The sequence below is a fragment of the Pseudorca crassidens genome, chromosome 2 (assembly GCF_039906515.1).
Source record: "Pseudorca crassidens isolate mPseCra1 chromosome 2, mPseCra1.hap1, whole genome shotgun sequence".
NCBI classification, from domain to species: domain Eukaryota; kingdom Metazoa; phylum Chordata; class Mammalia; order Artiodactyla; family Delphinidae; genus Pseudorca; species Pseudorca crassidens.
In genome coordinates, this window is record NC_090297.1 from 108,204,717 (window position 1) to 108,229,649 (window position 24,933).

Sequence of the window (24,933 nt, forward strand, 5' to 3'; positions counted from 1 at the left end):
TAAGAACAGACAAATTTATAGAGACACAGAATAGAATAGTTGTTACATACGGCTTGGGGAGGATGACCGTTAATTAGTACAGGATTTCTTTGGAGGTAATAGTTTTTGTGTGTGTGTGGTAATACTTGCACAACCCTGTGACATACTTAAGAAACTGTACACTTTAAATGAGTAAACTGTATGGTATATGAAATCTATTTTAATAAAATTGTTTCTTACAAAGCTGAGAAATTTCAAAGAGAAAAGAATCAAGGAACAGAGAAACAGAAGCTAACAAAAGAGTGAATATAGCTATGCTCTAAAGCAAACTATGGTCCGTGGGCCAAATCCAGTCCGTTGCCTGCTTTTGTAAATAAAAGTTTACTGGAACACAGCCATCTTTATCCATTTCATTTGTCTGGAACTGTTTTCGTGCTGTAACAGCAGAATTGAGAAGCTGCAATAGAGACTGTATGCCCCACAATGCTAAAATATTTAGTATCTGGTCTTTTACAGAAAGTTTGCAGATACCTGCTCTAGAAAAAATTCCTGTCAGACTAGAGTAATAAACTGGTGTATAAAAAACAAAATCCTGGGCTTCCCTGGTGGCACAGTGGTTGAGAGTCCGCCTGCCAATGCAGGGGACGCGGGTTCGTGCCCTGGTCCGGGAAGATCCCACATGCCGCGGAGCTGCTGGGCCCGTGAGCCATGGCCGCTGAGCCTGCGCATCCGGAGCCTGTGCTCCGCAATGGGAGAGGCCACAACAGTGAGAGGCCCTCGTACCGCAAAACAAAACAAAAACAACAACAACAACAACAAATCCTTTCTAAAAAGGGTTGAAACATAAAGTTGAAATACAGTTGACCCTTGAATAACACGGGGGTTAGGGGAACCGACGCTCTGAGCAGTCGAAAATCTGAGTATAACTTAGTCGGCCCTCCGTATATGCAGCTCACGTAGTACTGTAGCATTTACTACTGAAAAAAATCTGCATATAAGTGGACCCACACAGTTCAAATTCATGTTGTTCAAAGGTCAACTGACCAAACCCTTCACATTTCAGAATCTAGTCTCTAAGCTACTGTTTGTTAAAATTTTACTCTACCTGTATAAGTCAACTATACTCTAGTAAAAAATTAAATTAAAAAAAATTTTACTCTACCTGGATGAACTACCCCAAATTCTAAGAAGTTGGAAGATGAAGAAATAATGGTGTTTACTACTAGAAAAGTAGAAGAGGAGGTAACCTGATAAGGCTAAGCAGACTTGGCCCGTGAGAAATCCCAACATTGGAAAAGGTCTTTATGGTACATACTTCACATTGGTGTTGGTACAGATGATGTACTCAATTTCATCTGAGTAAGGGTTCTGGAAAGTAAAAGAGCTGGTTCTCATCCAGAGCCATTCTCGGTTCTTAGACCGAAACCGGAACATGACAGATAGCACCTGGCCTTTTAACTTCACCACCTGAAAAAGTTTTCATGCTATCAGTTGAAACCCACAAAAAATTTTCTTTAGACATTTACAACCTTAAGATCCTCGTGTCACTGTCCTTGAAGTAACAGTCTCTTGCAATGTTACTAGCAAAACAACATTTTGTTGTTTTGGGGAGTAGAAATAAGTGACTAAACAATAAGGAGGTATATTTATCATGTTTCTTCTCAGAGTCCCAAGCTATCTAACCACTCTTGTCAATATCAAACAGGAGTAACAATTATTCCAGGAGAGAAAAGACTACCTTTCCCCACTTCCTTTAGAAAGTCCCTTAAAGATACACTGATCTAGCAAATTTACTAGGAGTTTATAAGTTTAATGACACTGAACATAGCTTATATGTTGCCCCTCAATCCTAGCTTTTTCTGCCAAGCCTGAGAATTTGTTTTCATAGCACCCATGAAGGTTTCTATAAATAAAACTAAGTTGGCTTTAGTTTTGTTTTGCTTTTATTTTTTAAAAGAAAGCAATTTTAGATCATTTTAGTTTCTAATCTCAAAGAACAGAAAATAATCTTTTGAATCCCCTCCTTAACAGTAAAAAAATAATATTAGCAGCTAACATTTATTTGGTACTTACTATATGTCAAGCACTAGGCTATGTATTTTTTCTTTTTTTAAGAACAACATTTATTTAACATTATAAAAAAGAAATGAGATATGAACATCTACATTTAAACAATAATAAGTAGTCTTTAATACATGCGCTCACTGTATAATATATGCACAACGAACATCATTACATTTGTATACAAACTAAATACTGGATTTGAAACCTGATTATTACTGTACATATTCATGCCAATGAAGTATAAGCCCAGTAATTCAAAATACCTACACTTTAAATTGCTTTTTAAGAAAAAGTTAAGTGATAACATTTGTGTTTAAGTTGACAAGAGTGTGGCAGTAACCGCTGACATTACAATCTGACTGAGAAATAATTATAACAGAAAACGGGACATACTTCACTTAGCAATAATAAAATGGCACATTTAAAATACATAAATAAAATTTTAAAAAATCAAATGTGAAACAAAGCATGACAAGAACCAAAATGGGAAGAAAAAAAAAAAAGAGAAAAACAACCTTCACTAGAAATAGCAACTAAATTTATGTACTGAAAAGCAAAAAGAAATACAAATCCATCTAGACATAAGAAACATCAAAATCTAGATATCAGCAACTAGTAAGCAGCAACTAGTCTGCACATTAAAAAGTACCTTTGCTTCTGTACTCTAGTATCATAGCAGCAACTGATGTCAGAATAAAAACCATGAGATTACAGAGTGTATATATGGCCCATTGCTTTGGAATAAACATTTTTCTAGAAATGATCAAGTGATACTCTGTGGCCCTAAGCGTGAGAATTATGAATTTCATGGATTTAAAATATACTGTACAACATCTCGCACTGCCAGAAGTCCACGTCCTTAGCTTTGAATGGTTTCAACAGAAGTCAGAATAGCTTTTCTAAGACTACACTACCAAAAAAAAAAAAAAAAAAAAAGACTACCCGTACATGGAATGTGAGTGTATGGAACAGGTGATGCTGAGGAATTAGAGACAGAGAGACTTTTTACTGCCATTGTCTGATTTCCTCTAGAAGTTGGCCTTTGTGCTTTAAATGCTTTATCTTATATACCCATTGTATCAGTAAAAACACTATTGAGATTTAAAGAGGAAAACTAACCAGTCTAATATAAAGTAAGAGCTACTATCTAAAGCCAAGCCTGTCCTGAAATTAAATTCGCCAGATGTTTTCAGGATCTAGGGCCTGAAATTAAGAGTTTGCTTACAATTAAGAGCCAACTTTCACTTATCTATAAAAGAACCATGAAATGAATTTTTCAACTACTATCCACTGTTCAGTGAAGTGTAGACTATTTTAAATATTTTAAAGACAGCCTCTTGGATATAAGACACTGAGTAGCCAAAGCCAAACAAAAATACCTTGAACATTATCCATAGTTTCAAAGTACTGGTCCTTTTCTGTTTCTTAAAAATACAGGTTAAGTACTGAAGTACATAAAACTGCAGGGCCTGCCACAGTACTAGGTTAATCAGCAGTCAATAAATATTTGTGGAATGAATGTAATAATAGATATTAGATTAAAATACTATTCCAATCCAAACCAGGAAAAAAAGTTACCTGTTGGAAGCTGTCTCTTAGAAGCTGCTGGTCTTCAGGATGACAGAATTCTACAATATTCTTTCCTAAGAGTTCCTAAAAGAGAAAAAGAAGAGTAAAATTGACACTTTTATGATCATCTAACTTTCCTGGGCCATTAGTAGGAGACTTGGATTTCATTTCTCTTGCTTTTATCCTAAGATTATGGATAAGAGTGGAGGGGGGAAAAAAAAGACAAACAAAAAAAGATGGAATCTGCTAAACAACTGACCTCTAGAGCATTCTTCTTTTTCAGGATATTGTACATTTATTTTAACTGATTTTTTTACAGATTTGAGGTATAATTTAGATAAACTCACTCATTCTAAATGAACTTTATAATTCTAATTTGATGACCTATAATAAATTTATACAGTTGCACAACCATTACCACAATTCAGTTTTAGAACACGTCCACTGCACCCAAAAGTGCCCTTCTGCCCGTTTGTAGTCAATCCCTGCTCCTAATCCTTTGGCCAACCACTGATCTGCTTCTGCTTCTTCAGTTTTGCCTTTTCTATACAAATGGAATCATACAATAGGTAGTCTTCTGTGTCTGGCTGCCTTCATTTAACACAATATTTTTGAAGTTCATCTATGTTGTTCCATGTATCAATAGTATATCCCTTCTATTGCTCATAAATATTCTAACATGGATATAACACAGTGTGTATCCATTCACTAGTTAATGGACATTCCACTTTTTGGCTATTATGAATAATACAGATATGAATATCTGTGTATAAATCTTTGTGTGAACATATGTTTTCATTTCTCTTGGGTAAATACTTAGGAGTGGAATTGCTAATTTGTAGGGTAAGTGTATGTTTAACTTTTAAAGAAACTGCCAAAATGGTTTTCCGAAGTAGTTATACCATTTTACTTATCTACTAACAATGTATGAAGGTTCTGTTTCTCCATGTTCCTGCCAGTACTTTTTGATGATAGCCATTCTAATGGGCATATAGTGGTATCTCATTGTGGCTTTAATCTGTACTTTCCTAATGACAAGCAACTATTTATATGCCATTCATATTGCTTCTCTGGTGAAATGTCTATTCAAATCTTGTGCCCCTTTTTTACTGGCTGGTTGTCTTAATGAGTTCTGAGAGTTCTTTATTCTGGATACAAATCCTTTTTCACATATATGATTTACAAATATTTTCCCCCAATTTGTGGCTGGTCTTTTCACTTTCTTAATGATGCCCTTTTAAGAGGGCAAATTTTAACTTTTATGAAACCCAACTTACCAAATTTTTTCTTTTGTGAATCATGCTTTTAGGGTCATATAGAAAATCTTTGCCTAGGGAATTCCCTGGCAGTCCAGTCATTAGAACTCGGCACTTTCACTGCTGTGGCCCTGGTTCAATCCCTGGTGGGGGAATTAAGATCCTGCAAGCTGCACAACGTGGCCAAAAAAAAAATCTTTGCCTAACTCAAGATCACAAAGATTTTATCCTATTTTCTTCTAGATGTTTTATAAAACTTTGGCACTTACACATTTATATCTTCGAGTTGATTTCTGTGTACGGTGTGAGGTAAGAGTCTAAGTTCTTTCTGTTTTGTTTTGCCTATGAGTATACAATTGTTCCGTCACCATCTATTGGAAAAGCTTCTTTTCCCCTTGAATTGTCTCGGCATCTTTGTTGAAAATCAGTTGACCATAAATATGAGAACAGACTCGATTCTTATCTACTGATCTATGTAACTATTCCTACACCAACACCACGCTGTGTTGGTAACAACAGCTTTACAACAGGTGTTGCATCAGGTACTGTAAATGCTCTCTGACTTTGTTCTCCTTTTTCACGATCTCTTTTGCACCAACCTCTTTACAGAAGTCCCTCCTGGCAGCTATAATTTTGAAAGTTTATGTAATGACTTGTTTCTCAATTCAGACATAGTTACCTGGTCTGCTGAATTAGATATCTAAATAAATCATAATAACTGGTGCTAAATTTGCATACTTTATGGGTTACTATGCAACTAGATGATTATATGAATTATCTAAAGATGGCCAAATCATTATAACTAGTTTTTGCATCATCATCTGTATTAATATCACTAACAAAAAAGAAATACATTACCTGTACCTGCTGCTCCAGCCTGGTTTCACAAGCCATATTTTTCTAGATCAGACAACCTTGGTAGGAAGCTGAAATTATATTTAGCTATCAACAGACTAGGATCATCTCTTTTTCTGAGTTGGGGCTGACATGTTTTGGTTATCTCTGGAATTATACGATTGAATAATCTCAGCATAGCAAAGGGAAAACAGAAGCCTAAATATCAGTGGTGTAATAGCTCCAGCTCCTCACCTGTGGTTGGTAGCCAACGGTAGCCACACAGCGATGATCCACAAAAGTGAAGATTCCCTCAATATTGTGTCGAGAGATGAACTCCGTTGGCTGACAAACATTACTCATGTCTGTACAGTTGGGAGAACTAGTTACCTGAAAGAAAAGAGATAAAAATGAGATAAAATGACACCATTCTTTACAGATGTATTTCCCATCAGGTTTCCAATTTTAGGAATTTCTAAACTTTCACAACCCATCCAAAAAGGAAAAAGTGATCATCACAGATAGGGCATGAGGCCTAGCTCCACTCCTACACATGTACTCTTCACGAACTTTGTAAAGAAAGGTAATAATTCATTCAACCTAAAACCCACTTACTTTCATTTAGCTAGGTGGTATTCACTATTCAGATTGGAAAATTATACTCCCAAGTAACCAAGAAACATCTGTTTTTATAAGGAGAAACAAAATAATTCCAATTCTCTACTGTTAGTCATGTAATGAAAAATGAAAAGATCTCTCTTCTATTGTATAGGAGCAAAAGAAATTAGTTGGAAATAGAAAATTCAGCATTGCAAAGCTAAAAGTATGAAAGAGGAAAAGATCTCTCTCTCTCACTCTCTTCAGTTTCTGCTAAATCCAAGAGAAGCAATGTTAACTATGAATACCATATTCCTCAAAATGTTCGGAGTTTTTCAGAATTCTTCATTTGTATTCAGAGAGTAAAAGAAAAAATAACATGAACACATCCTGAAGGAGATTTTCTCCTACTGAAAATGGGTGATATAGATGTGAAAAATTCATACTTGCCTGTAGTCTGCCAATAGCCACCAGGCAAAACTTGCTCCCCTGGCCAGCCTCTGGGTCATCATCTGGGAGGGAGACACCTTCAGGAAGGTGAAGTTAAAAGGTTTAACAGGTATCTCAAACTCAATTGCCTTCCAAAGTCAGATATGTAAAGATTTAAAACACATGTAGGTATGAAGAGACTAGGTATGAAACAATACAGACTGCTGAAAATAAGAAATAAAGGTAAACAACCCAAAGAACTTACCATATATATCAGGTACTATTTTAAGAACTTTTATATATATTAATTCATATATTATACTCACATTAATTATAATAAACTGCAGAGTACAGTCCCACTCAAAGTATTCTAAAAGACTATGCTGGCCAAACCAAATACATATGAAGACAGCCATTTACTCTGTGACCATATCATAGGCAGAGAACGGATGTCTTGCCTAACCTGTGACTTTCAAAGTAAGCAAACAACCAAAAATGAGATTAAACCAAACACCAATAGTTATTTATGTACTTTGGAAAAGAGACAAGCTAGTGTTTCAATGTTTATGTGGAAAGGGAAGAAGGATGCACTTTCCCCCTACTCTTTGCATATTTTTCTTCTTTTTACCAAGAAAAATAGTATTTCTTTGAGAGCTACATAGAAGTATAAAAGATCATGTGTATCTCAAACGCATGGTTTATACAGTATATAAACTAAAAAGTTCAAACTTCATTATGACTTAAAATTAATTTTTCTTAATTACATTTAACTACCATTTATTGGGTGCCTACCATATGCCAGGCACTAGGCTGGGTGCTTTCCTTACATTAAATCTAATCCTCACAATAACTCTATATGGGTTATATTATCTCTAAATTATAGATGAGAAAATTGAGGGTTTTTTTTTCCCATACAAGTCAAGCAACTTACCCTAAGTTATACCACTAATAAATAACAATGCCAGAATCAAACCCAGGTTTTTCCAAATCCAAAGTTTAACCTTTACCAAAATACACCACCTTGCCTCTCTTAGTTTCTATCTCCCTAAAACCCCCACTTCCCAGGCACACCTAGCCAGCAGGGAGGTAATAAAATTGCTACGATTTGGAAACTCTGACAAGTCAGGTTAAAAGGCTGATCCTTGTACCCCAACCACTTTTCTCACATTCCCTTTTTGACTTCAAGTTCTAGTAAAATTAATCCGCTCACATCCTGATTTAAAGTCTTTGCAGAGAATATCCCCTTTACAAGTTACTACAATCAAGCCATTTACCCGCTTCTCCATCCAAGTCTTGCTCCTTCTTTAGAAAACTTTCCCAAATCAACTGCATTCAATGTCAACTGCTTCTTTGCAAACAAATACTTAGATACAGGTATTCAGTATACATTACTATTTGGACATTTAAAAACTACATTCTGTGACACAGCCATCACCAAGTCATTTTCAAGTCTGAGTAATCCATCTCCCTAACTGGAATATAAGATCCATAAAGGAAGGGAAGGAGTCCACTTTTTCTTTCCTATTACAGTTTATACCAAAGTACATTTCATATACTACAGGTACATGATAAATATTAGCTAACTTTCTTGGACTCTGTGAGGAACTTGCTGCACCCAGGAAGAAGTCACTATTCAACTTTCCTACCTGCTGGGGGCCAGGCCTTGATATAGCCTGTGCAGTGGACCACCACGAAATGAGGTTCCCCATCCTTCACAGAGCCAAGTCCATTCCTAGAAAAATTACAGGTGTGAGGAGAAAACCCTACCCAGTAACATTTAAAAGGCAATGCTGGCTTAGTACCTTTAACTTTAGGCTCTTGGGTGTTTATAAAACAGGACGACTGTACTTGGACCTTTCCCACCCAAAAGTGACCAGCATATATTTTACCTTTGCCAAAGTAAAGCAACTGAAAGGTACTGCAGCAGGAAGAAAGTATCAATAGGTAAAGTGGTAGCGTAACTTCCTTCAACAGGATGAGCAAAAGATTTAGAAGTTCAGGAAAATATTGCCAGAAAAAAAGTAACTGGGAAGTGAGGGATGAGGGTGAGGGCTGCTGAAGGAAGTACAATAGTAAAATAGTTGAAAATGTGACGATCTCTAAAGGTACTTGGCCATCCCTTTGGGTTTTTATTTTTACAGCTTAGGATCTCACCTGCATCTGTTTCTTACAAAGCTCAGTCTATTCATGGAGACTGGGTCCACAGAGCTACTGCCACACCTGTTTCAATGAACAGAGAGATTAAAAGCAATTAAGTTGCACTATCATTCATACAACTCAACAGAAAAACAAACAACTCAATGGAAAAATGGGCAGAAGACTTAAAGAGACATTTCTCCAAAGAAGAAATACAGATGGCCAATAGGCACATGAAAAGATGCTCAACATCGCTAATTATTAGAGAAATGCAAATCAAAACTACAATGAGGTACCACTTCATGCCAGTCAGAATGGCCATCATTAAAATGTCTACAAATAACAAATGCTGGAGAGGGTATGGAGAAAAGGGAACTCTCCGACACTGTTGGTGGGAATGTAAGTTGGTGCAGCCACTGTGGAAAACAGTATGGAGGTTCCTCAGAAAACTAAAAATAGAATTACCATATGATCTAGCAATCCCACTCCTGGAATATACCCAGACAAAACTATAATTCAAAAAGGTATTATAGGGCTTCCCTGGTGGCGCAGTGGTTGAGAGTCCGCCTGCCGATGCAGGGGACACGGGATTGTGCCCTGGTCCGGGAAGATCCCACATGCCGTGGAGCGGCTGGGCCCGTGAGCCACGGCCGCTGAGTCTGCGTGTCCGGAGCCTGTGCTCCGCAACAGGAGAGGCCACAACAGTGAGAGGCCCGCGTACTACCAAAAAAAAAAAAAAAAAAAGGGTATTATACATGCACCCCTACATTCACAGCAGCACTTTTCACGATAGCCAAGACATGGAAACAACCTAAATGTCCACTGAAAGAAGAATGGATAAAGAAGATGTGATACATATATACAATGGAATACTATGCAGCCACAAAAAAGAATGAAATGCCATTTGCAGCAACATGGATGCAACTAGAGATCATTATATTAAGTGAAGTAAAACAGAAGGAGAAAGACAAATACCATATGATATCACCTATATGTGGAATCTAAAATATGACACAAATGAACCTATCTATGAAACAGAAACAGAATCAGGGGCATAGAGAACAGACTGGAGGTTGCCAAGGGAGAGGGAGGTAGGAGAGGACTGGATTGGGAGTCTGGGATTAGCAGCTGCAAACTGGTATATGTAGAATGGATAAACAACAAGGTCCTACTGTATAGCACAGGGAACTATATTCAATATCCTGTGATAAACTATAATGGAAAAGAATATGAAAATATATATGTATAACTGAGTCACTTTGCTGCACAGCAGTAATTAACACAACACTGTAATTCAACTATACTTCAATAAAAAAATAAATTAAAAAAAAAGTTGCACTACACTATCAAAGAAGCTTCCATCAGTTAACAGCCAGATAACAGGTTCTGAATACAACTTGACACAGAAAATTGGTAACAATGCCCCTAACAAGGAAGGATAAAGAAGTCAGGTTTGGTATTTCTAAAACTTGTAACTATCCCAGAATTTTAAGTCAAAATGTTCTACATGCTCTGCAAATGCAGAGATTCTCTACATCAGGGGTTAGTATACTTTTTCTGTAAATGACCAGACAGTAAATATTTTCAGCTTTGTGGGCCATACAATCTGTTGCAACTAGTCAATTCTGCTATTATAGCACAAAAGCAGCTACAGACAGTATGCGAACAAATGGGCATGGCTATGTTCTAATAAAGATTTATTTACAAACAAAGAGTTGTGGTTTGTTGACTCCAGCACTATGCTGCAACACAATCTATTTGCTACATTTCGTTATTATTTATCTTGTTCCTGCCTATGTCTTTGCATTAGCCATGTCCACATGTTGCAACACTGTCTCCCATCCTCTATACTTTCTTTCTTTCACTTCTTTAATAATAAATAAAACTTACACAGAATTTTACATGTGTCATGCACTATTTTAAGCATCTTTACATATATTTATTCATCTAATCCTTATAACAACTTTATGAGGTTGATATAACTCCCTATATTAGATGAAGAAATAAAAACACAAAGCAGGGGGACCCTCCCTCGTGGTCCAGTGGTTAAGAATCTGCCTTCCAATGCAGGAGAGGCAGGTTCGATCCCTCGTCAGGGAACTAAGATCCCAGATGCTGTGGAGCAACTAAGCCTGTGAGCCACAACTACTGAGACCACCCGCTCTGGAGCCCGCGCACCACAACCAGAGAGCCCACACGTCACAACTACTGAGTCCATGTGCTCTGGAGCCTGCACACCACAAATAGAGAGAAGCCCATGCACTGCAACAAAGAGCCCATGCGCTGCAACTACGACCCGATCCAGCCAAAAATAAATAAATAAATAAATATTTTTTAAAAAAGCAAACACAAAGCAGTCATTTAATCTGCTCAAGGTCTCAGAAGATAAGTGATAAATCCAGTAGTCTGGGTCCAGAAACTACTCTAAACCACTAAGCCACATAATATTCAATTTTTAAACTCCCCCAGGAAACCTTTCTTAATATCCTATTCATCATTTCTAAGAAGCATCCTCTCGTACAATGTAGTCAATTTCCATTATACAACCTGAATTTATTTTGTGACTTTAAGAAGTATTTTCTCTAGCTGTGAAGAAAAGTATCACTATCCTTTCTTCAGAATCCTAAAATGTATAGTATATAATTTATTAATGCTAAATATTAAGTGAAAGACATAATAAAGTCTTAAATTTCTACAAAAAAAGGAGGGGTGCAGAAATGATCTGAGTACATGGATGTTGCCTTGTGATATACTGGGAAAAAACACAGGTATCGGCATCCAACTAGTATGGATTAGAATAAAATCCTGTATCAAACAATTATCTATGTAATCCTGGGAAGTCAATTTCTTTGAGTCTTTTTTTTTTTTTTAATCAGCAAAATAGTAACCATGAATTCTACCCTATTGGGCAGTTGTGGGAAATGAGATGACAGACATAAAGCACCTATCATAATGTTTGGCATAGGAGGAGTTCAGTAAATGTTAGTTTCCTTAACGCTTTATTCTGTGTTACAACTTACGTGGGTCTCGAGAGCTAAATTTAATCTAACTGGATCTTGGATTTAGAAGTTTAACTCCTCTGACCAGAAATCAAACCCTCAGCTCTTAATTCTTCCTATGGCAAATCACAATCCTCATCCTGACACTCACCTCATACGGCAAATAAAAGATCTCCTTGAGCCCATACACATCCTCATGGAAGACTGTTGACCTTCCTTTTTCACTGTTCCAGTCTTCAGATCAAGGATACGCCCTGAAGAAGGATGTGAAGAACAGTCTGGAGTACATTCTTGTGTGTGGGGAAGAGGGAGACAGAGATACTGGAGGCAAAGATAAGTAAGTAGCCTATTCGTGCTCTCCAATCTCCTTGCTTATAAGAGAATAAGCCAAGTAGGAGATGGATTTTTTTCAAGCCTAAAACACCTCTGTTCCCATCAGTGAATCTTACTTACTCTTCAGTTCAAAGCACTGGAAATAACTTTGTGCAAGGCAAGACAGGAGTAGAAGTAGGTAAAGTTGGCAAGCAAGAGCAAGGCTATATCCTTAGGTCTGATTATTTTTATAAACACACATGCATGTGCGTATGCACGCACACACACACACGGAGTGAATGTCACTGGTTTAATAACAAGTAATTTTATATGCTACAGAAACACCCATCTGTCTCATGCTAAAATTGTTCCTCCCTTTATTATACAGAAACCAGTGGGAACTTTTGGGAAAAAGAAGAATTAGGAAAATGAAACCCATAAAAACATAAATGAAAGCTAAATACCAACATTAATATGACCATAATGGATTTTATTTTAATTACCAGTTTTAATCTGCTTCCACATTAAAATTTTTTCTAGATCGCTTAGGAGCAGATGTGACTTGTTTCCTTCAGCCAAACTAGGGCAGAAGGACTGAATAACATTAAATGGGGGTGTGGAGGTGGGGGCAAAAACAAGACAGAAAGATAGTATAAATACAAAAAAACACCAAGAAAACACCTTACACACTGATAATCATCCCCCTCTAAAATAAAAATCTACTATCATAGAACCTAATACCAAGTCAAAGCCAAGCACAACTGGGTAGAAAAAATACCAGGTATTTACCCAACAAATGAGACAGAAAATGGATAATTTCATTCTTCTGGAATGGCTGGAGGGGTGGGGGTGGGGGTTATTGTAGGCTTGGCCTTTACTGTGTATTTACACTAATATTAAGATCAAAGTAAACTTTTTATAAGCATTGTCACTAATGAAACATTTTCTAAAGATGAGCTACAAAATATATTACCTGCATGTGGATAAAAAGAACAGATTATATTCATTGAAGGAGAAAATTCTAAAAGTTTTGCCAGATTCAATCAAAAAATTTAAGAGTTAAAACACCTCTTCTATCTCAGAAAAAAAAAGAAGAAAGAATTTGCTATTCATTTTCCATCCGTATTAACTCATACCTGTCAGGGCATTTTCCGAAGTGGAAAGCTGCTCACGAAGTTTGTCCACATCATCTGGGTGCACCTGATCATAGAGTGTGCTACCAAACCATTCAGACTGCGGCTGGTTCAAAACAGGGGTCACTGAGTCAGAGACATATACCACCCGGCCTGTCTCACATGAGACAATAAACAGAAAGCCATCTGCTGCCTCCAAGATCAAATGTTTCAGTTCCTGCCCAAGGAAGAGAAATACAAGTTAAAACTGAACTCTTCTGAAAAACCAAATATTATTCATGGAAAGAAGTAAGACACTTCAGGCCATATGTATCTCTCCATAAGTAATTGCTGGCTTCTGTCTAATCCACAGGCACAGCTTTGCAACCTAAATGTAACCACCTTCATGGACAAGAGAGGTTTTTCCAATAGGTATTTCCTCAATGTGTCTATGTCACTATCCATCTCCTCCTCTTTACCTCAGAACTCAAGACAGGGAATAAAAAGGCTTACCATTAACAATAATTGAGTTCTTGGGCTTCCCTGGTGGCACAGTGGTTAAGAATCCACCTGCCAATGCAGGGGACACGGGTTCAAGCCCTGGTCCGGGAAGTTCCCACATGCCGTGGAGCAACAAAGCCCATGCGCCACAACTACTGAGCCTGCGCTCTAGAGCCCGCTCGCCACAACTACTGAAGCCCCCATGCCTAGAGCCCATGCTCCGCCGCAAGAAAAGCCACCGCAATAAGAAGCCTGCGCACCGCAACGAAAAGTGGCCCCCACTCTCCACAACTAGAGAGAGCCCGCGCACAGCAATGAAGACCCAACACAGCCAAAAATAAATAAATTAAATAAATAAATAAATTTTTAAAAATTACTTTTTAAATAAATAAATAAATAAATGAGTTCTAGATCTCACTCTCTCTGGTCTCTTTTTAGGATCTTGCTCTACAAATATTGGTGTTCTCTCTCTTTCCCCTCAGATCTTTTTTTTTTAAAATAAATTTATTTATTTATTTATTTTTGGCTGCGTTGGGTCTTGGTTGCTGTGCGCGGGCTTTCTCTAGTTGTGGCGAGTGGGGGCCACTCTTCGTTGCAGTGCGCAGGCTTCTCATTGCGCTGGCTTCTCTTGTTGCGGAGCACGGGCTCTTGGCACACGGGCTTCAGTCGTTGTGGGTCACGGGCTCTAGAGCGCAGGCTCAGTAGTTGTGGCACATGGGCTTAGTTGCTCCGCCGCATGTGGGATCTTCCTGGACGAGGGCTCAAACCTGTGTCCCCTGCACTGGCAGGTGGATTCTTAAACACTGTGCCACAAGGGAAGCCCCTCCCCTCAGATCTTAAACATGATCAAGTTTTCTCAATTCTATACAAAACTTCCCTCAACTTCGCCCAATTCATCTTTCAGCGCCAAGCTTAAATTAAGAGTAGTGTTACACTCACTGGCTCTACTCTCTTTTCACTTATTTCTCAAACCCACTGCAATCTTCACTCTAAACCACTACATTCATGTTTTTTCAGGTTACTAATGTATTCCTAAATGCCAACTCAAGTCCCCTTTCCTGAGTCCATATCATTTTACTCAATGTCACTGCATATCTGATAGTGTTGTTCACTTTACCCTTTAAATTTTATTTCTCCCTAGCTTCTATGACACTGCACTCCAACTTATACTTCCTTTCCAAATGTACCTTCTCTGCTTCAGGTTCCCTTTCCTTTATTCAAGTCTCAAGTGTAGGCATTTCCAAGGTTCTATCCTAAGTTCTCTTCTCTATCCCATACTCTCTCCCTGAGAAATCATATCCACTCCTCCACTAAGAAATGATACCCAAATCCATATGCCTAGACTTGCCTAAAATCTATTAAGCATCTCCAAATAGACATTTTACCAGCAATTCAATTTCAACATCTCAAAACCTATCATTTCCCCCTTCGAAAACAATCCTCTGTGCTCTTCTAGCATTCCCTTTCTTGATTAACAGTATTCCCTTCCTCTCAGGATACAGGCCTCAAAACTCTTAACTCCTTTTTCTCACACTCCAGGGATAACTCAGTTTTATCAATTTTATTTTCAAATACAACGTCACTGTCCTAGTCATCTCATGCCAAGACAAATGGTCTTCCTGCTTTCACTGTCTCCAATCCATCCTTAAAATGCTACCACATTTTTTATAGCTCCCCATTGCCTAAAAATTAAAATCTAAATTATTTAACATAACACCTAAATATTCCATCATCAGGTCCCAGCCTACTTTCCTATTACCATCTCCCAAGGCACGCTAAACTACCTGATTTTCCTTGAATAACCTGATTATTCTCACTATGCTTTTGATCAAGTTATTTCCAATACTTACAACCCTATTCCCCTATTCTTTGCTTTCCATATTTGCACTTCTACAGGACTTATTACTGCACCTCTTTCTGATACAGAACTGATTCTGTGTTTATATTATGATTGATTTACTTACATGTCTGTTTCTACCAGTGACTATCTCTTACCACTCTTTACATTTCTAATAGCACAAAGAACCTGGTTAGCTTAAAAATGTGCATTACTGGAGTTTGTTGAATCAATATCTGTATGCGTTCTGTTAGAACAAATTGATTAGCTATTTCATTGTACATATATATAATATCTGTGCTATATGTACTTTCATACAGACCATCCTATTTGGAAAATTCTTATTCCTTTCTTCCAAATTATATTCTTTCTTTCCTTCTAATCCTCTGAATAAAAGCATGGCATCACAGGTCAATTTTTTCTTCCCTATACTTCCTATATTTTACAAGTTTTTCTGCAATAACCAAGTGTTATTTTTAATAAAACACAACATGGCTTCCTTACTCTTTGAAGTTTTTGCTGACTATTCTCACTCAGGCCTGGCCATTCTATTCACTTTAGCTATTCCTCTAATGTGTGTATATACACACACACACACACACATATTTAATCCTATATAAATTATTAATAAGTTTTTTAAGGCATTTCTTCTCCGTACCCATTTTCCTATCATTTTTCACTTATGTGTGTATCCTACCACTCACATATCCATATTCAGACTGAGTTCCTGAAAGGCTGGAAATGTTTTTGCCTTCTCTATTTCTCTCATAGTGCATCAAATGTACCAGAGTACATCTCTAAGCAACAACTTCCTATTAGACTCCTTGTATCACTAAAACTGGAAGCTGCTTCAAGAATAAAAACTAGTTTCCTTCCATCTTCTATAACCCTAAAGCCAAGGAAAAGAACTGGTTCATGGACACAGTCATTTCTTCTCCCTGTGATTCCACTGTTCTTCATGAGTACAGTTCTAAAGTACCTATAAGTTTTGCTAAATAGCTTTCACAATTCTTCTCTACTTCTCACTGCTCCAAAGCTAATAAATGATATAGTCAGGGATCAAAACTCACTCTCCCATGGTCTGAATATTTCCTTCAGAGCGGAATTCTTGTGCTTTAAAGAATCTACAGGGATTTCCCTAGTGGCACAGTGGTTAAGAATCTGCCTGCCAATGCAGGGGACACGGGTTTGAGCCCTGGTCCCAGAAGATCCCATATGCTGCGGAGCAACTAAGCCCATGTGCCACAACTACTGAGCCTGTTCTCTAGAGCCCACAAACCACAACTACTGAGCCCACAAGCCACAACTACTGAAGCTCGCGCACCTAGAGCCCGTGCTCCACAACAAGAGAAGCCACCGCAATGAGAAGGCTGCGCACCACAACTAAGAGTAGTTCCCACTCACCGTAACTAGAAAAAGCCTGCACGCAGCAACGAAGACCCAAAGCAGTCGAAAAATAAATTAAATAAATAAATAAGAAACTACACACTTAGCTCTGCTCTGACTCCCAATATAATGTGCTATTCAGGATTATGGTCATCTACCCCAAAAGGATCAAAACCTTCAAAAGATTCTAGACTCTCTCAGCTGTGCTTCCCAGAGACCTGATCAGTGAGGAAAGACGGCTTGTAGGTGCCATCAGTGGATGTGTTGCCAGTTCCTCGCAAGGACTTCATGTGAGAAACCGCCATGCGTAAGATGGTTAGCTTGTCTGGTTTTCGAGCCAGGGCACTACAGGTGGGTACCATGTCTGACAGTTCTGTTATGTAGGCTGTCATCTTGTTCCGTCGGCGCCGTTCAATTTCACTATGGTTTTCCCTGCATTGGAGAGAGAGAGAGAGGAGAAGCCCCATCCAGGTGGTCACATCTGGCCATTTGGGAGCCGGGAGAGAGATATGAATACCAAGTGAGCTGCTGAAGAAATATGGTATTCAGATTTAGTGATGCTTAAGTCTCAGAAGTTAAAGTAAGGTTTGCCAAACTTCTCATGCAGAGCAAGTATGGAATAGAAACTAATGAGGCAGACAGGGTACAAGCAGATACCAGCAATTCTAACTCCTGGAAACTTCACTTCCTATGTAAATTACCACTCCCTCAGAACAAAATGTGTTTTAAGAAATGACAGTCTTGGGAAGCAGCCACATAGCACAGGGAGATTACCTCAGTGCTTTGTGACCATCTAGAGGGGTGGGATAGGGAGGGTGGGAGGGAGGGAGACACAAGACGGAAGAGATATGGGGATATATGTATATGTACAGCTGATTCACTTTGTTATAAAGCAGAAACTAACACACCATTGTAAAGCAATTATACTCCAATAAAGATGTTAGGAAAAAAAAAAGAAATGACAGTCTTAAAAAATGCTGAAAGCAGCTTGGCTGATTTCATGTCTACCAATTCAACTTTTTAAAGGCTGAAAACATAAAATGACCAATTTTTTCCAACACAAGTATGTTGCTCAACAGCTGATACAAGAATTGATAGTATAGATTCCCTTGGTCTATAAAATGCTGTTTGTTCTAAGCTTCTCTCTTATTCTCAACACTAGACGGCAGAATTGGAAGTTTTACTTGTCCCACTAATGCACAAAGCCCTACCTTCTCTATCTGGGTTTGGTGCCAGTACACTGAGCTCATGAGATTTGTAAGGTATCATCTACTAGAGGTCCCTTATGGGTGCCCAATTTGGGACAAAGCGAACTGGAGAATAGGAGTGAAGTGGACAGGAAGATGTTTAAAGGCCTGAAAACATACAATCTGGATCTCACCAGGGTAAGTGGAACATATCTCCAATACTGACTTCCTCAAAATCAAACAGAGTATCATTGTTAAAAATAGTAATCCAGTAGTTTTCAAACTGGATTTCTGAAAAGCCTAATAGTTCCTCAGTGTCTTCTGTGGGACTGCTTCAAGGAAAGACCCAAACAACATGCTACATTTCTGTTTTTACTTGAGCAGCTTTGCTTTTGTCTTTTTTATTGACTTCTATTACCACTTAAGGATTCTATTGGAACAAAAGTTCTCTGCCAAAACAAAAAGAACACAACAAATCTAACATAAATCTCTTTTTTATGATAAGAGCAAACTAAGGTCAAGCAGTTAACTGACTCTTCTAAGGGCTGCCCTCATTCCCAATGAAGGCAATGTTCTTCCCACCATACCACACCAATCAGTTTTATGAAAGTGAAAGAGTTCGTAGGAGACATAAGTTGAAATGGCAGCAAAATGAGCTTGCGGCCCAGCTGAAAGAGGAAATGGTAGGTAAGAGGGGGGAAGTAATAAAAACTGGTACTGGTATTAGTGATCTACCTCCTACTGAGTATCCCAAATCACAGAGACCAAAAAACAGGAAAATTTGGGCACAGTTCTTCCACAGTATTTCTACATTATCGACAACAGTCTCCAAAGACAACTCCATAGAGTCTCCTTTACTGAAAAGGTCTCACAACATAGATTGACATTCAGTTACTTTGCCTGAGAAACATAAAATTCAATACTCAAACATAAAGCACCCATTTTCCTAGTATCTGACAGATTTCTGACACTGAAATCCATAAGGCTGATCTTTTAAACAGCCACATCTAGGCTGCTAAGCTTTTCTGGGAAACACAAAAGATTCAATCACCAAAGCAACACCAGTACTGCTGTGACAAAGTAATCTAGACTGTGAGTCTACACAGGAAAATAAGGGTGAGCCTTCTAGAGAGGTGTGGAGTAAATACTGAGGCCTAAAGACTGGGAACTAATTGCAAACACAGATATATTTACTGGTTTTCTGATAAAGGAGTATTTCCCTGCTAAAGCACCAACTGGCACAGCTGCACTGTTTCTGAAAGCTTTTTATTCTGTGAAACTTAGTGCTAAGATAAAGATAAAAAGAGAAATCTATAAAAACTAATAGCAATTTCTTAAATTCCTAAGTAAAGTTCCTTCAACCACCCACTTTCTGATGGGGGAAGCCAAAGTTCCTGTTACACACAAACTTCTAAAAATCTTGTCCTCTCTTGCCACAGACAAGGAAAAACACGAAGAGAAAGGGGAAGAAAAGAGCAGAATAAGAAAAAGGATAGAAAAAGCAGCATGATCTGCTTCATCATGCCAAAAGACACTGTTCTCCTACCTGGCGAGTCTCTCCTTATCCGCAGAGCTCTGCTCATCATCCGACCTAAAAACAGAATTAACGAACTAAGCTAAAAGTAAAATAAAAAGAAAGAAGGAAGGAAGGAAAGAAGGGAGGGAGGGAGGAAGGGAAGAAGGGAAGAAAGAGGAAGGAAGAAAGGAAGCGAGGGAGGAAGGGAAGGAGAGAGGGAAGGGACAGAGAAAAAAGGGAAGGGAAGGAAAGAAAAGAAATAGAACAAAACAGATGCAGAGAAGAGAGGGGAAAATGGAAATATGGACAAGAACCTTGCCTGTAACTCTAAAAAGCCATCTGTTAGGATTAAGAAAAAGTAACTTACAGGACAAAGGTCAACATAAAAGCAAGGCTAATATTCATTATAAATTAACATAATCTGAGCACAGTAAGCCAATCATTCTCTGTAGAAACCAAGGATATACAGTTTGAACAAGAAACAAACAAGGGAATACCATTCTCACACAATGATCCCAATCTGAAAAGAAAATGATATCCACATATGCTATTCTATAATGAAAAAAAATCAAACAGTAAATCATGATAAGAATGTCAAACAAGTGATCACAATCTTTCTATAACACACATATAGCACACATGCACTCACAGACAAAATAACCAAACAGCTTCACTGGAGAAATTACATAAATAAAACTAAGAGCTAAGTTTCTGATATATTCCCTATCAATGATTTGATCCTAAAGTAGTAAATTTCGATTCAGTCACTTTCCCATTTCTCTGCAATAAAGCCATAACATTGCTAGATCCTAGTACCAACTCCCCCTTCCTGGAGGGGGCTACAAAGATTATCACTAAATTTCTCTGGATAACTAAAATACTATAAGGATTGGTGACAGCTGAAGAAACAAGGTGTTGGTAGGCCAGTTTATCAGTAATCAATTCCATCTTAAATATATATATATATATATATATAAAATATATATATATAAATATATATATATAAAAACATAAAGAGATAACAATAAATAGAGTAACAAAAAAAGTCTAAGTATGACATAACAGGCTGAAAGACTAGCTATTAAAAATGACAAATATAATGACTTTATCAATATATGGGAAAGTTTCTAAAAAATGGCCAGCAGGAAAAAAAAAGAGACAAAAAATAACACAGTAATGATAAGAACCATGTGAAAACTTATGCATACTTACCAGAAGAGAAAGAAAACAGTGATATTAAGTGAAGTTTCATGTTCATTGGGTTGTTATAATTCCTTAACAAACTACAAATCATTTTTTCAAAAAGTTGGGAAAATTCATTTAAGCTTCTAAAGACCCTCTAACTGAATTCCGAAGGAGGATATGTGAGGTGAACTAGCTTAACAAATCATATCTTAAAGAAATGAGTTCTGGGAATTCCCTGGAAGTCCAGTGGTTAGGACTCCACACTTTCACTGCTGAGGGCACAGGTTCAACTCCTGGTCAGCGAACTAAGATACCACAAGCCACACAGTGTAGCCAAAAAGAAAAAAAAAAAAGAAAAAGAAATGAGTTCCTTTGTTTGAAAGTTAAATATCTAAAATTCCTATTACTACTCCTACTCCTACAGATCCATAATCCCTTATCCACTCTAATATTTCCGAGTGAAATACATGAATGTATAAATATTCACATTAAGCAAGACAAATGAAGTCTAAAACAGTTCAGGTCATGTTTTCATAGCTTTTAGGAATTTCAGTCAAGAGACTATGAACCTGTACCACCACCACTACTATTTGATGGCTTCACTTTCTAATGCAGCTTTTGAAAAACTACTCCCCAAATCCCTATTATTAACTTCTCATTTTAGAGATGGTCCACATCCTAAAATGTTTACAAGTATCTACTTCGATAAACAAATTCTTCAAAAACCTCTTAAAGTCACTCCTTTCCTACTGTCATTGCCACCATTCTAGCCCAGGCCCTCATGATTTTATCACTGTCTTATTATTTCAATAGCCTCATATCTACCTCCCTCACTATAGTGCTTCTGTTTAATCAGTCCTATATACTGCTACTAGAGAAAAATCCCATATGCATTTTATATATTAGCATCTCATTCAAAGCTTATGATGGCATCTCACTGCTTCAGAGTAGTTTTAAACTACTCTGACTGATATTTCTTAGCCCTCTACATCAATTGTTCTCAATGTATGGGCCCCAGACCAGCAGTATCAGCAATGAATAAATAGTAAATGCTTATTAGTTAAGCACTGGATTTGGGATTATTCACTTTTCTGAGGTGGCTGCAAACTCGATATTTAAAAAACAAATAACTTACTACTTAATAATATATAGAATAAACTTTCTAAAAATAAACCAATATTTGACTTGAGAAGGATCTGTTTAATAAAGCAAATTATTTTTCATCCTCTTGACAGATAAACATATTGTTTTCAATAAAAACTCCAGTCTTCACATAAATCATTTCTTTGCTGTTATTTTTAAAAAAATAAAACCATTATCTATACAGATTTTGTAGATCCACTTAATAATAAATGCAACAAAGAAATTCATATTGTTTGTGTTCCTGTGGACACCCAGCAAGCACACTGTATAGCTATCTAACACATACATAAAAACACTGGGTAAAATATACCATTAGTTTGAAGCCGTAAGTCTGAAGCCCTGTTACCCGAACGTAAACAAGTATAATACTAAATTTCAACAGCTTTCAGAAGAAGAAACAGACTGGATAGAGAAATTAACTCTCACTGAGATAAAATTAAAACTCAGTATTTTTGAATTGCCTGGTCCCACGACAAGGACCAAGATGCTCTACTACATTACCTGGCAAACCGCTCCTTATCATTAGACATCTGATCGTCATCACACCTGAAGGAGAAAAAAAGGGGCTTAGTCCAAGGCATTACACTTGTTATATCTATTTCACTCTGAAAGGAAAACTAGAAAGGGGTAAAAAATATTCAACAAAAAAAAGCCAATGAAAAGGCATCACAGAACAACAGAGATAATAACAGCATCCCACAGAACTTAAAAACCCATGACTATTATTTGTCAGGGTTCTAATGTGTCCTTTACTCTTACTTATCAGACACTCCAAAAACAGATGATGATCTCATGAGGGCACAGCTGACTACCCTGTCAACACCACTGAGGTTAGGGATTGTTTTGTTTTTGTTTTTCATTAATTATGGCAAAAAACGTGTAACACAAAATTTACCATCTTAACCATTTTTAAGTGTACAATTCAGTAGTGCTAACTACAATATGTTCACACTGTTGTACAAAATATCTCTAGAACTTTTTCACCTTGAAAAACTGAAATTCTATAGCTACTGAACACCATCCTCCCACTCTCCCTGCCCCCATCCCACGCCCAGCTCCTGGCAACCACCATTCTACTTTCTGTCTCTCTGATTTCAGCTACTTTATTTAGATCCTCATATAAGTGAAATCGTACAGTATTTATCTTTTTGTGACTGGCTCATTTCATTTAGTATAATGTCCTCAAGGTTCACCCACGTTGTAGTATGTGATAGAACTTCCTTCTTTTTTAAGGCTGAATAATATTCCACTAGCTGTATATACCACACTTCTTTATTCGTCAATGGATATTTGGGGTGCTTCCACCTCTCAGCTACTATGAAAAATTGGGCAGTGAACATGAGTGTGCAAATATCTCTCCAAGATCCTGCTTTCAATTCTTTTGGATATATCACCAGAAGTGGCACTGCTGGATCATATGATAATTCTGTTTTTAATGTTCCTCCAAAGTGGCCGCACCATTTTACATTCCCATCCACAGTACACAAGAGTTCCAATTCCCCCATATCCTCACCAACACTTGTTATTTTCCGGGTTTTTTGATGGTGGCCAGCCTAATGGCCTACTCATTGTGGTTTTGATTTACATTTCTCTGATTAGTGATCATGAGCATCTTTCCATATGCTTTTTGGCCATTTGTGTATCTTCTTTGGAGAAATGTCTATTGAAAGTCCTTTGCCCATTTTTTAATCAGGTTGTTTTTTTGTTATTGAGTTGCAGGAGTTCTTCAAGTATCATGGAAATTATCTTTTTTTTTTTTTTTGTGGTACTCGGGCCTCTCACTGTTGTGGCCTCTCCTGTTGCGGAGCACAGGCTCTGGACGCGCAGGCTCAGTGGCCATGGCTCACGGGCCCAGCTGCTCCACGGCACCTGGGATCTTCCCGGACCGGGGCACGAACCCGTGTCCCCTGCATCGGCAGGCGGACTCTCAACCACTGCGCCACCAGGGAAGCCCGCTACAAACTTTTAATGAAAACAGTGATCTAAGCTGAAAAAAGAGACCTATAATTTACATATTAATTTTGTTTGTTTGTTTGTTTTAATTTACTTTTGGCTGAGTTGGGTCTTCGTTGCTGTGCACAGACTTTCTCTAGTTGTGGCAAGCAGGGGCTACTTTTCGTTGCCGTGTGTGGGCTTCTCACTGCGGTGGCTTCTCTTGTCGCGGAGCACGGACTCTAAGCACACAGGCTTCAGTAGTTGTGGCACATGGGCTCAGTAGCTGCAGTGCACAGGCTTAGTTGCTCCACAGCATGTGGGATTTTCCCGGACCAGGGCTCGAACCCAGGTCCCCTGCACTGGCAGGCGGATTCTTAACCACTGCACTACCAGGGAAGTCCTTTCATATTAATTTTGAATCTCAAGAATGAATCTTGCAGATATTTGCTACTCAAAATGTGGTCAGTGGACCAGAAACAGCAGCATCACTTAGGAATCTATTAGAATGCAGAATCTTGGGTACTACCACAGACCTAATGAATTATAATCTCTATCTTATCAAGAACCCCTGGTGGATTTGTACATGCATTTGTTTGAATTTGAGAAGCATTCTAGATACTAGCAACTCTAATATTGTACCTAGAATTTCAAAGCCTTTATATTCTTAAAAATTATTTTATGGTCTCTCTCTCTCTCTCTCTCTTTTTCTCTCTTACTTCTCTTCCTCTTCCTCTGTTGTGTGAGGACACAACAAGAAAGCAACCATCTGCAAGCCAAGAAGAGAGCTCTCACCAGAGCCCAACCATGCTGGTGCCTTGACCGCAGACTTCCAGCCTCTAGAACTGTAAGAAAATAAATTTCTTCTGTTTAAAAAAATATATATATTTTATAGATGTTGTCTGGAGAATATAACAAAATGACACTTGGGACTTCACTGGTTGCACAGTGGTTAAGAA

At 37.9% G+C, this 24,933-nt stretch overlaps 1 protein-coding gene across 4 annotated transcripts in view; it reads right to left on the reverse strand.

Annotated features, from left to right (window-relative positions):
• ARNT (aryl hydrocarbon receptor nuclear translocator) overlaps positions 1–24,933 on the reverse strand; it is a 62,471-nt gene that overhangs the window by 7,952 nt on the left and 29,586 nt on the right. For all 4 annotated transcript variants that reach the window (XM_067727674.1, XM_067727672.1, XM_067727671.1 and 1 more), the window contains 11 exons: positions 22,544–22,588; positions 19,745–19,789; positions 17,230–17,443; positions 13,312–13,525; positions 12,015–12,117; positions 8,883–8,948; positions 8,375–8,460; positions 6,750–6,826; positions 5,958–6,092; positions 3,622–3,696; positions 1,295–1,446 (listed from right to left, as the gene is read on the reverse strand). In XM_067727674.1, the coding sequence (XP_067583775.1) occupies positions 1,295–1,446; positions 3,622–3,696; positions 5,958–6,092; positions 6,750–6,826; positions 8,375–8,460; positions 8,883–8,948; positions 12,015–12,117; positions 13,312–13,525; positions 17,230–17,443; positions 19,745–19,789; positions 22,544–22,588 (1,212 nt within the window). The remainder of the gene's footprint in view (positions 1–1,294; positions 1,447–3,621; positions 3,697–5,957; positions 6,093–6,749; positions 6,827–8,374; positions 8,461–8,882; positions 8,949–12,014; positions 12,118–13,311; positions 13,526–17,229; positions 17,444–19,744; positions 19,790–22,543; positions 22,589–24,933) is intronic.